The 12634-nt window shown below is 38.0% G+C and overlaps 1 protein-coding gene across 1 annotated transcript in view; it reads right to left on the bottom strand.

The window, feature by feature from the left end:
• LOC136874863 (alcohol dehydrogenase 2) overlaps nt 1–12634 on the bottom strand; it is a 181653-nt gene that overhangs the window by 88454 nt on the left and 80565 nt on the right. Inside the window, exon 4 of the mRNA XM_068227919.1 lies at nt 1858–1964. Coding sequence (XP_068084020.1) covers nt 1858–1964 — 107 coding nt within the window. The remainder of the gene's footprint in view (nt 1–1857; nt 1965–12634) is intronic.

A 12634-nucleotide genomic window follows, 5' to 3' on the forward strand; every position in this document is an offset into this window, starting at 1 on the left:
TATTCCTCTGTAATTGTCTGTAAGGTATTTTTAAGATGTTTGCATTTGGTTTGTCTGATGATTTTATGGGTTGACTTTCTTTGTTTTATTAGTTCTAAAATGGATTGGTTTGATTTTTGGGCTTGATTATTTATCCAAGCTTGGTGTCTTCTCTCAATTGCTTGGTCACATTCTTCATTCCACCATTCATGTTTTTTCCTAGGATTTGTTGGAGCTAACTCTTCTGCTATTGATTTCAGTTTGGTGGTCAGTTCTTCTAATGTATTAGTGTTGACAGATCCTTCTCCTGTTTTCCTATAGTACTCCCTATTATTTATTAAGGTGGTAGGGTCAAATTTTTTCTATTTTTATTTGGAGGTCTTTTCTTAACCTTTGGAGTTAATTTTATTTTGAACTGAAAAACATAGTGATCTGACCCAGAGTCTTCCCCAATAGGACTTTGACATTGTAGATTTCACGATGGTAAAATTTATTCATGCATATGTGATCCAGTTGCCATGCACCTTTTTGGAAATCAGGATGTTTCCAAGGTTTTAATTTGTGAGGTTTCCTTTTAAAGTACCGGTATGTTGATTTTGAGATAAGATTGTGGTTTCTGCATAATTCAACCAATCTTTGACCATTTTTATTCATCCTCTTATGTGCTGCCCACTTTTCGATGATATCTGAGTACCTTCTTTCTTGTCCCAGTTGTGCGTTGAAATCGCCAAGGTGAATTTTAACGTGTGATGGAGGTATGTTAATTAAAGTTTGATCCAGGAGATCCCAGAATTTTTGTGCTTCTTCGTTATCCTTTAGAGTGTTATTTTTCTGATTGGTGGGAGCATGTACATCAATAATTGTGTAGATTTTATTTGCAGATTTCAGAGTTAGTGTTGCAAGTCTGGGGGATTGAGATTTAAATTCCACAACTGAATCTATGATTTTGAGATTTATTAGAAATCCATTACCAAACTGTGGACAGTTTTTCATCACTCATTTTCCAGGGATTCCTTTATACAGTTGGTACCCATCTGATTCTGTTGGGTCTTGATCACTATTTTACATATTACTAAGACAATTTTTGTTCAAAATGAAATGTATTCATTAAGCAAGAATTTTTCTCCAAAATTTTAAGGGGAAACTTGGAGCACATATATTATATGGTCATCCTACCCAGCCCACTGGAAGGATACAAAGATGATGATATATGGTGGCATCCATTACATGAATAAGTATGAAATTAAACCACTTTTATCATGAGCTTTGTTGGTCTAGGTAACCTTTAATTATGGAGAAAATGGAGTAAAGTTTATTCAGAATAACCTGCCATTATAATTCTCTTGTATTGCACTAGTATGAACTACATCTTAGGTGCGTCTGTACATAGCGGAGTGAATCCCAATCTCTCTGACCTGGCTTCATATGAATAAGATGAGCTGATCATAAATCTACACTACTCAAAATGGAAATTGCAACACTATTAGTGGGTGGAACTGCAAAGATGTAATTGAGCATGAAGGATGGGGATTGGACATTAATGTGATGTTATCACTTGCATGCTGCATCATGATGGTCAATTTTGGGGTGGCTGAGGATAATTGTTCAGTCATTTATCCATCATATTGCTCATATGTCAATAGGGCTTCAGCCTATGCATTATATTGTACTTGATGCATTTCTTTCCTTTCTTTTGTAACCTATGCTTTGAGGACTCTGAACCTTTCAGAACTAAGCTTCTTATCTTGGATTCCTATATGGCACTGCATGTTCTAATTGTATGCAAATTTAGCTTCAAATGGAGCACTGCTTTTGATTTCTTTATACATACTAATAAATGAAAATAGATGACACCAGCAAATTAATTTATATACTTACTACATTTGTGTCAACTGTGAGCTCCCACCGTTTGTCATCCAACATGCCTGCATTATTGAACAGAATGTCCACGTGCTCATACCGAGAGATGGTTTCCTTGAAGATATCTATCAAGAATATAAAACATAATGTCCTCAAGTTATGGACTTCATAATCTGTACTGATTATATTATTTTTTGGGGGGTAATATTCTTTTTCATTTACAGGTACCTATTTTTAGGTAAGAAAGAACCATTTAATAAACCAAATTTAACAAACTGTGTTTGGTGATCTAGATGATATAATAAATAAATTCCTCAGAAAAGTATGCTATCCCAGTCTGTGCTAACCTTTTCATTATAACTATTACATCCTACATCTGCTCTAATCTGTTTGCCACATGCCTTGGCCTGCCCTTACTGTTCATACTGTCTGCATTTTCCTTAAATACTAATTGAACAAGCCCTGGGTGTCTCAGGATGTGTCTTATCTTATCTCTTCTCCTTGTCACATTTTGTCAAATCGTTCTCCTCTCACCAACTCAACTCAGTATCTCTTCCTAAACACCTTTCTAATATGCATTATCTATGTTTCATTTCAGCAATTTTTTTACTTTAAGAAAGGCCTTTCTTGCTCTTGCTAGTCTGCATTTTTATGTCCTCTTTAATTCTACCAATAATAGTTATACTACTACCTAAAGTAACAATATTCATGTACTATAAATGAGGGTGGTTCTAACTTTCCTGCCTTTATATATCATTATACATTTTTTATATGCAAGGCTTTCGGATACAAATGCTGCCAGTCTCAGAGACCTCATAAGAGCTCTCGGTCAACTCAGTGACCAACTGCCACTAAGAAGGCTGACACTTCCAGAACAGTCTTGTACCCCAATCCCACTCACTGTGTCGACTAGGAGGAGCTCACTCATTAAGAGGTCTCTGCAGCTGGTAGCATTTTAATTTGAAAGCCTTGTATTTACTTTTACTAGCATATTATGCACAAGAATATTAATAATATCAACATTTAACATGCATTCTCTTTGATGATTATGCTGGTCAGAATAAAAAGTTCTTACTTTGTAGGGTGAATTTGATACTTGGAGAAAATACAAAAGGAGAGTTGGGCCTGACGGAAGATATAATTATAACCCTGTATACCTGTCTAATGAAGTGAATTCTGTGAAGTCAGGAAAGTTAAGCATCTGAAAAGCTTTGGAACAGTCCAGTGTATCCTAATTTTTTTTTTTTTTTTTACAATTTGTTTGATGTCACACTGACACAGACAGGTCTTATGGTGACGATGGGATAAGAAAAGGTTAGGAGCAGAAAGGAAACAGCTATGGTCTAAATTAAGGTTGCCGACAGTGGGGTTTGAACCCTTTATCTCCCAAACGCAAGCTCACAGGTGTGCGCCCCTAACTGCACGGCCAACTTGCCCAGTCAGTGGATCCTATACAACCCTGGATGACAGGATAAATAATAAATACAATCTTAAAAAGGGGTGGTGGTGGTGGTGGTGGTGGTGGTGGTGGTGGTGGTGGTGGGAGGGGAATGTGGGTTGCATGAAGTTGAAGAAATAACTTTGACTGAAGGGCTATTGATGTATGCAAAGCAGGGGTTTCCTTCTAAGAGATATTGATAGTCAAAAGTAGTTCAGAGCTATCTTGAGAGGATAAGAAGAATGGAAAAATGATTCACTGACAACAGGCTGGGAATGGATTGGCTCCATGGGTTTCTTGGAAGAAACAAGGAATTAAGCGTGCAGCCTGGTGGAAACAAGAAACCACATGGGTAAAAAGGGTCAGAGCAGCTGTCACATATGCTTCGTTGCGTGAGTATTTCTCCATCTCGGAGAAGTCACTTGATGGGGCTCCACCAACTAATGTAATTAATTACAACCTTGTTAATCTTAAAACTCTTGGTTACCGGTTGTATGCATCTACATTTACTTCAAACGAGTTTCAGTGAAAAATAAATAAGTAGTCACCATTACGGTTCTGATGAGACTACTGTTACTTGAAACCAGTATTGTTTAAAAATGAAGAAGATAATTAATTAAATATCAAGGATTGGATATTCCAAATGTCAAAATCGTAAACTAAAATAATCCCATAAAAATCTTTAAATATTATTTGCAAACCTTGAATGGTGTCACCTGTCTTTAGGTACCTCCCTTTAAGACTTAATTTCCTAATATAATATTTCCGGCATCCACTGACTTTATTAGACTGTATTCCATAACTTTTGTTTTGAAATGGTTTATTTTCACCTTGTATTCCTTCTCCAAGACTCTGTCCGTACCATTAATCAATTTCAATAATAATAATGTTATTTGCTTTACGTTCCACTAACTAATCTTTTACGGGTTTCGGAGACGCCGAGGTGCTGGAATTTTGTCCCGCAGGAGTTCTTTTACGTGCCGGTAAATCTACCGACACGAGGCTGACGTATTTGAGCACCTTCAAATACCACCAGACTGAGCCAGGATCGAACCTGCCAAGTTGGGATCAGAAGGCCAGCGCCTCAACCGTCTGAGCCACTCAGCCCGGCTCAATCAATTTCTCCAGGTTTTCTAGTGATACAGATAAAATAATATAATTGGCAAATCTAAAGGTTTGGATTGCTTCTCGTTGAACTTCAAATGCTTTTTTCAAATTCCTCTTTGATATCCTTTACTGTTTGTTGTATATAAACATACTGTATCTCTGCTTCACTCCTTTCTAGATAGCTCTTCTTCTTCATAACCCTCAGGTCTTATCATTGCAGACATATTTTTGTATAGATTGTAGATAATCTTTCTTTTTTGGTATTGGATTTTGATTACCTTCAGAATGTGTGGCGCCATAGCTGAGTGGTCAGTGTGTTGGCCTCTGGTCCTCAGGGCCCCAGGTTTGATTCATGGCCTGGCTAAGGGATTTTGAGCTTAAACACTTGATTTACTTGGCTCAGGGATTGCTGTCCACAACATCCCTGCATTTCATATGCCACACGACACTATCATCCACTACAATAACACAAAGTTTCTCATGCACAGCAGATATGCCGCCTACTCTTGTCGGATGGTCTGCCTTGAATGAGTTCCACCAGACTAGCAATAGCACAGGAAATTATTACTTTTGATGATGATAATTATCATTTTAAGAGGCCTAATATCTAGGTCATTGACCTTTTATTCTTTTTCCTCTTTATATATTTAGGAAGGCTCAGCTTGTGCCGGTAACATAATGGACTGACTCGGCCTAAGCAAGGAGTCCCCCTCTTGATTATGAAACTATCCAGTTATCTACAAATATTTACAACATAAATAATTACAACATACTGTACCCTCTAGCTGGTACTGGAATTTGATTCTCACTATCCACTCCTGATATGCCACGGCGATGAGAAACTGTCACAGGTCTTTATAATTGGAGTAATTAAAATGAGGAGGGTTAGTGGAGAGGTGTCCATCAACCTATTGAATGAGAATTCTCAACTATATCTTAAAACAACACATTTGATTTATTTAACTAAAATATGGCACAAAACAAACAAACAAACAAACAAACAAACAAACAAACAAACAAACAAGCAATAGAGCCCTATACAAGCATCAAACCCGTGGCAACAAACTAGAACAGGATCAAAGCCCATGCCGAGAACAATGAGGCCATGTGGAATTGACACCCACCATCAATATTATCTTCCAGGTCTAATTTACTTTTAATTCCCAATGGACAATTACACAAATCATAAGACTTATTATCTTAAATACACTGAAATTATATGCCTCTCTCAATTAGATATGTTACCAGTGGATTCACAAATTTCTTTTATTTACATCTGACCAATTGGGTTCTCAAACTCATATCTAGAGGTTTATCAATAACCAGTCATTAATTGAAACATTTTGTTTACTTATGCACATTTTATTAATTTAAAATATTTTGCTTGCTTGCTCAAATATTATTAATTTGCTTGCTTGCGTATGGTTTCAGGATACCAGAAAGTACTAATTATCCCTCAAACATCTCTGGCGGTGGTGTGAGTGTGCAAACAACCAGGTAGTAATCAGGCATTGATCCGATTAGCGGATTTATCATAAAAGCATTCAATACAATAAAATTAAAATAAGACAAAGTGCATTTCAGCTACTTACTCATAACACATAATCCAATGCATAGTCCTATACTCCTCCAAAACTTACAACTACACTGAAGTTAATGAAGCTGCTGAATTAAGAAATCAGTAATGAGCAACATAAAATGAAACCACACCGAAATTCAGACAATGCAACAACGTAAGTAACACAAAATATGAGGGAAATCCCTCATTATCCCTGGAAAAGAAACAAATAAAACCTTGATTTTAGTCGCTTTCATTCTACACCAGTCGAGTATCGACGGGCGACCTCTGCAAAACTTACAGCTACACTAAAGTTAATGATGTCGCTGAGATAATAACTCAGTAATGAGCAACATACATGGGAATGAATCCACAAAGAAATTCAAACAACACAACAACATAAGTAACACACAAATATGAGGAAAATCACTTTTTATCCCTGGAAAAGAAACATAAATAAAACATTGATTGCAGCCGCTTTCACTCTGCACCAGTCGAGTATCGATGGGCAACCGCTGCACCACAAAGGAGAATTCGGGAGACCACTGTCTTCTCACAAACGGGAAATGTTAATTGTTAAGACCCTGTCATCTGTCTAATTAAACTCCTATACCAACGGCTGATGCCTGAGATGACTGAATTATGAAGTTAACCGTAAAATGGACCAGGAGCCCCCAAGAACCAACCAATAAATTACTCTCAGCTTTCATTCCCTTTAACTCTGTGGGTTAGCATTCAACAGAAAAAGAAACAACTAAACATCCCCTGTAGCTCGGTAGCAGTCAGCTGAGGGGACACACACATTTCTGGGGTAAGTAGGGTCAAGCCTCTCTCGGCCTTCCCTTTCTTCTGCAAAGTTTTCTCTCTGCTGGCTAAGTTACAAATATAATAGCCCATCCTCAATATACAATTACAGCACCTAACGGCTGTCCCTGTTTTTAAGTCTTTGTAACGTGCAGCTTTCCATGGCTGTTAACACAATTAACTCTCAATGTAAAGCACTTCTGGACTGTTCTCATACCTCTCAATCTTTATGGTCCTGGTTTGAAATCTCATGGCGATCCTGTCCCAATTAATGTTCAACCTGGAGATTTTACAATCTCTGAATTTAGATCAGGGCTCTTCCTCTGCTCTCTATCAACTGCTATGAAAGTGATCTCTATCCCATTGCCTTGTTCCCTCAAAGAACCAAGGTTCATAGCCCCAATGGAGCAGGTGCCTGAAGGTTCATTGACACTTCACACAGTGCTGAAAAACATGGAACACTCATGCATAAAATTAATGAACTGGGTGCTGCTAATCTCCCTATACAAATACTGTCTGTTTGGAAGTAAATTATCTTATGGCTATACAATGTTTGGCTTTCCAGATTTTACACACTGCTAATGACCCCATCATGTAGATCTACCCTATCTAGAGCCCAGGCAACCCATAAATAAATAAATAAACTACGAAATTTGGACTCACTTCTCTACTATCTAACTTATGAAACCTGTTAATTCCAGGCACTAACTCTCTGCATTTATTTACATAAAAAGCCTGAGTACTTCCTCAGTTCTTCATGTACCCAAATAATTCATATAATTAGTACTTATCCATCTCCTCTCCGATAAGATGTTCGGGAACCCATAGCTGGCTTCAATGAAATGCCGCTTAGCCGATCATTATATCCCCAAGGTTCACCAAGGGAAGAAACTCCATGCAGCTGGTTGGAAGTCCATAGTTCGGCTTTTTTCTCTCTTGAACTCCCAGGAACACACTGGTTCATTCATCGCAAAATCTTGTGATTCTCTGGGGGTAACTGTTTCACACGTCACCAATAATGATGTACTAATTACTTCACTCGCATCCCATGTTCAAATATTTTGAGCCAAGGTATTTGCGCTGTTGAGACGGATCCCAGCAGAACATAGCTCTGTCTCCAAGTTTGCGACACGACTGTCTGCAGTCCAGTTTGGGGTAGGGGTTTATATTATCTAACAAGTGTCACGTGATCATGACGAGAGTCAAGGATTGAGCTCCGGTTGTACGTGCCTAGAAATACTGTATGTGTCTCTATTTGTAGCTCTTCTTTTCCTGCTTAAATTGATACTTCTGTGACTTCAAACCAATCGTAGGTTTACCGCAATTAATTGGGAAGTTTTAGTGTTCCTGCCTGGTGCCACCCTCACACATTTGCTGACTGCAATGCTGAAGTGGAAGTTTTGATCTCATTTAAGATGTTATTATACCATTTGACTTTAGTTATTGTCAATATTGTCATGAAAATTCATTATTAATTCGCCCAGTGCCGTCTCTGAAATTTAGACACGGGGGAATGTCTCGAACCAGTAAATAAATGTCATTTTCAATCTTGAAACCCTGTTTGGCAACCCTGTTATTCACATATGGGTTATGGGTTGTAAAATACGACGTAAGTAAGTTTCTACCACGCATACAAAGCAGGTAAGTCTCAAGGTTAAGTTTGTGTCTTAGATTGAAGTATTGCTGCATGCTGAGAAATGAGTGCTTCCGGCATGAAATTTGAAGTGCTGAACAAAGATAAATTTCTGATTCAAGCAGTCCTTATCAAGAATAATCCATAAGGCTATGTCAGCAGGACAAAAACAAAGCCTGAAGCGATGGTCGACAATGTTAAAACTGTGTGGAAATGGGTGGAAGGTGACTTAAAAGCACAGACAGGCATCATTCTCACCATGCACCCATCCAAAATCAAAGAGGTAAAAGAATTTGAAACCTTGTGTACGGTATTGGTTAGCTTGGAGGAGATTTAAAAATCTAAACAACCAGCATCGATGGTGGAACCTCTAAATTAGTCTAATCAAAAGTTCAGGAAGGTGATTACAGGAGCAGTGTTGTCAAAGTTTTGAAAATTTCTGTTGTGTCTTTTCATCTGAGGACAATTTGCCAACTCCAAAGATTCTACAAATCAACTCAGCAAGGAGTTTGATGCGCACAAAGATGCCAGTCAAAGTTCAGTGCCAAACGCGATGGTTGCTGGTATGGCTGTGAATCATCAAGTCATAGCAGAAAAGTCAAAGGAGAAGAAGATACACACACCAAAATAAAAGGCAAGCAAATGAGATGCTTTAATTGTAGAAAAATCGGTCGTTATAAAAGAGAATAAAGGATACTGAAGAAAACTGGTGAACAATCTGCCAACAGTGCTGACCACATGTGTTTTGTACGTTCTGAAGGACATGACATTGACTCAGATGCTTCAAGTTAGGAATGATGCAGATTGTGATACTTGATGCATTGACAGTGGCTTCACATCTCATATGTGTAAGGACAATGTTTTTGTGAAAATCAACGAAGAGGGACGTGGAAAACTGAACTACACCAGCTGTCCATGTGTTGATATTGAGGAAGAAAGGTTCTGTTTCAACCATCACAAAGACAAAGGTAAAAGTGATCAATTTCCAAAATACTCTATATGCAGCCGATTTGCATGAAAACTGAATATCAGAGAGTAAAATCACAAATAAAGATTATGACATCATATTGAAAAAATGAAAGATGAAGCTCTGGACACCAATGGGCATGTACTCCTGACATTTTTTCAAAATGGCGCCCGGTAATGACGACGTAGTGTTTTATTCTCCGAGTAAATTAACCGTAAAATGTGACGAAAAGTGCGGAAAATGTCGAAAATTAGTGAAAAATGGAATGTTGTGTGATTCATGTGATCGATGGTGGCATTATAAGTGCGGAAATTGCCCTAGAGACGTAAAAACTAATGAAAATGTTGACTGGATTTGTGAGCAGTGTGTTCGGAATGTTGTTGTTGGGGACGGCGTTGACGAAACACCGAAAACAGTCGATGAGGAATATAAAAGTGCATTAGAAATTATAAACATTCTAAAAAAGGACAATGAGACTCTTAAAGTTGAAAATCAAGAATTAAAAGAAAGACTGCGATCGCTAGAATTTGGGACTGACCATTCTTCGAGTGATATACCGGTACAAGTAACAAACTCGAGCACGTGGTGTCAAGTAGTTCGTGGATGGCCGGCTAAGAAGAAATCTACAACTGAATTTCCGGAAATAAACATTAGAAATAGGTTTTCTGCCTTAAATAATTTAATCCTGGAAGAAAGTGATCGCGCGCGTGAAACCAAATCATCGCGATCCGTTGCCGTGCCGAGTTTGAAATTTAGGCCTAGAATTCAGATTCAAGACCCAGTTAGGCCTAAATCAGCGAAGGTAGCTGTGTTTGGTGATAGCCAAGGAAGGGGAATTGCGGGAGTGATTAACGACGAGAATATAGCAGCAACCGGAGAAATATATCCAGGAGCTTCTATCAGCAGGGTTGTGGAAAACGTAGAAGCAGCAACTAGGAACTTCGGGAGCGGCGATGCAGTGCTTATCATCGGTGGGACGAACGACGTAGCTCGCGACGACGCCAAGAATGTAAGATCACAACTTAAACATACACTAGGGAAGCTGACCCACACTAACGTTTTTGTAGTGAACGTGCCCCACAGGCATGATTTGAGTAGAGATTCGTGTGTGAACATTGAAGTGGACAAGGTCAATACAGATATTGTTAAAATTTGTAAACATTTTCGGAATACTCAGGTTATTGAATGCAGCAGTTTTGAGAGATACTGTTATACAAAACATGGCCTCCATCTAAACAATTCAGGTAAACGAAAGATAGGAAATATTGTTCTAGATTTTATTAATCTTAAGATATGTACTGTAAAACAGGCAACTCCCTTGAGTTATAATACTGACCAGGAAAACTAGCAGAAAGAGCCAGCTATAGCCTACTTCAAGCTGGCTCAGTCAACTAGAAAAAGAAACTCAGGATAGTAAGGAATTTCAAGTTACCCAATTGCAACAGTCAAGTTTTAGGGAGGAAGGGGGTCTGAGATTGCTCTTGGTAAACTGTCAAAGTGTAGTAAATAAACAATTAAAATTCGGTACATTGATGGAATCTTATGAGACTGATGTGGTGATAGGAGTGGAATTGTGGTTGAAAGAAGGGGTGGGTAATAGAGAAGTATTTCCAGAAGGGTACACAGTCTATCGTAGAGACCGAGGAGATAAAAAGGGAGGGGGGGTGTTTATTCTGGTGAAGGAAACTTACTGTTCACATGAATGGTTTACCGATGAAAGGGATGAAATATTAGGGATAAAATTAGTTTGTGATAATATGAAGGAGGTGGGAATTATAGGAACATACAGGCCTGGAAGAGAGGAAAGAGACATGGAAATCTTTGAAAAAATAATAGATTATACTTGTAAAAACAATAATAATGATATGGTAATAATTGGGGGAGATCTAAATTTGCCTGAAGTTGAATGGAAAGGAGCTGCAAGTGAAGCCCATGAACAGAAACTGGCAAATAAGTTAATTTGGGAGGAAGGATTTACACAAGTAGTACAAGAACCGACTCGTCTCAATAACTTACTAGATGTATTCTTGGTTAAACCATGGGAAATTGTTGATAAAACTGAGGTAATTGAAGGAATAGGAGACCATAAGGCTGTAATAATGGATGTAGGACTCGTACCAAAAAGGCTTAATAAGAGGGTTACACAAGACAAGAAATTGTACAGAAAAACTAAAGTTGATGAATTTGGGACTTACCTTAACTCACAATTCAGTTGTTGGATAAGTGAAGGGAGTAACGTGGATACACTTTGGGCTAAATTTAAAGGAATTATTTGGGAAGGAGAGAAGAGATTTGTACCTGTTAAGAAGGGTAAAATGACCTCAGACCCTGTTTATTATACAAGGGAAATAAGAAAATTAAAAAGAAAATGTAGAATAGTAAACAGGAAAATCAAAGAGGGTAGGGAGAGTAGAGAAACTAGAAAACAGCTAATGAGGGAACTGAATAGAGTGAAAAAGGAAGCAAAAGAGAATTATATGAATGGCATACTTCAAGAGGGTAATGACCACAAAGGGAAATGGAAAAAGCTGTATTCATATATCAGGAATCAAAAAGGAAAAGGAATCCAAATTCCTACAATGGTGGGAGAAGGGGGTGAACACTATTTAACAGATACTGAGAAAGCAAACCTCTTTAGTAGGGAATTTAGAGATTCAGTAGATGATTGTCAAGAGTTGGAAACCGAAACAGAAGATAGAGAGGGAGAGAGACAGAGGGAAACAAGAAGCTTCTCATTCACAAACGAAGATATTTTCAGAGAAATCCAACTGCTTCAGCAAGGAAAAGCAGCAGGGAGTGATCAAATTACTGGGGAGGTATTAAAGACAATGGGGTGGTACATAGTGCCTTATTTAAAATTTCTCTTTGACTATGTCATAAATAATAGTGTAATACCAAAGGAATGGAAGGAATCTATAATAATACCAATTTATAAAGGAAAGGGTGATAAAAGGAAACCAGAGAACTACAGACCAATCAGCCTGACCAGTATAGTTTGTAAAATTCTGGAGAGTTTAATATCGAAGTACATCAGAGGGATATGTGATGATAAAAATTGGTTCATGAGGAGCCAGTATGGATTTAGAAAGAAATTTTCTTGTGAGGCACAACTGGTGGGATTTCAGCAGGACATATCAGATCAGTTGGATTCAGGAGGCCAGTTAGATTGCATAGCCATAGATCTTTCCAAAGCCTTTGATAGAGTGGAACATGGAATATTATTAAAGAAATTGGAGGGAATAGGATTGGACGTAAGGGTTACACGTTGGATAAAAGCATTTCTAAATT

Source organism: Anabrus simplex, chromosome 5 (genome assembly GCF_040414725.1).
Source record: "Anabrus simplex isolate iqAnaSimp1 chromosome 5, ASM4041472v1, whole genome shotgun sequence".
NCBI classification, from domain to species: domain Eukaryota; kingdom Metazoa; phylum Arthropoda; class Insecta; order Orthoptera; family Tettigoniidae; genus Anabrus; species Anabrus simplex.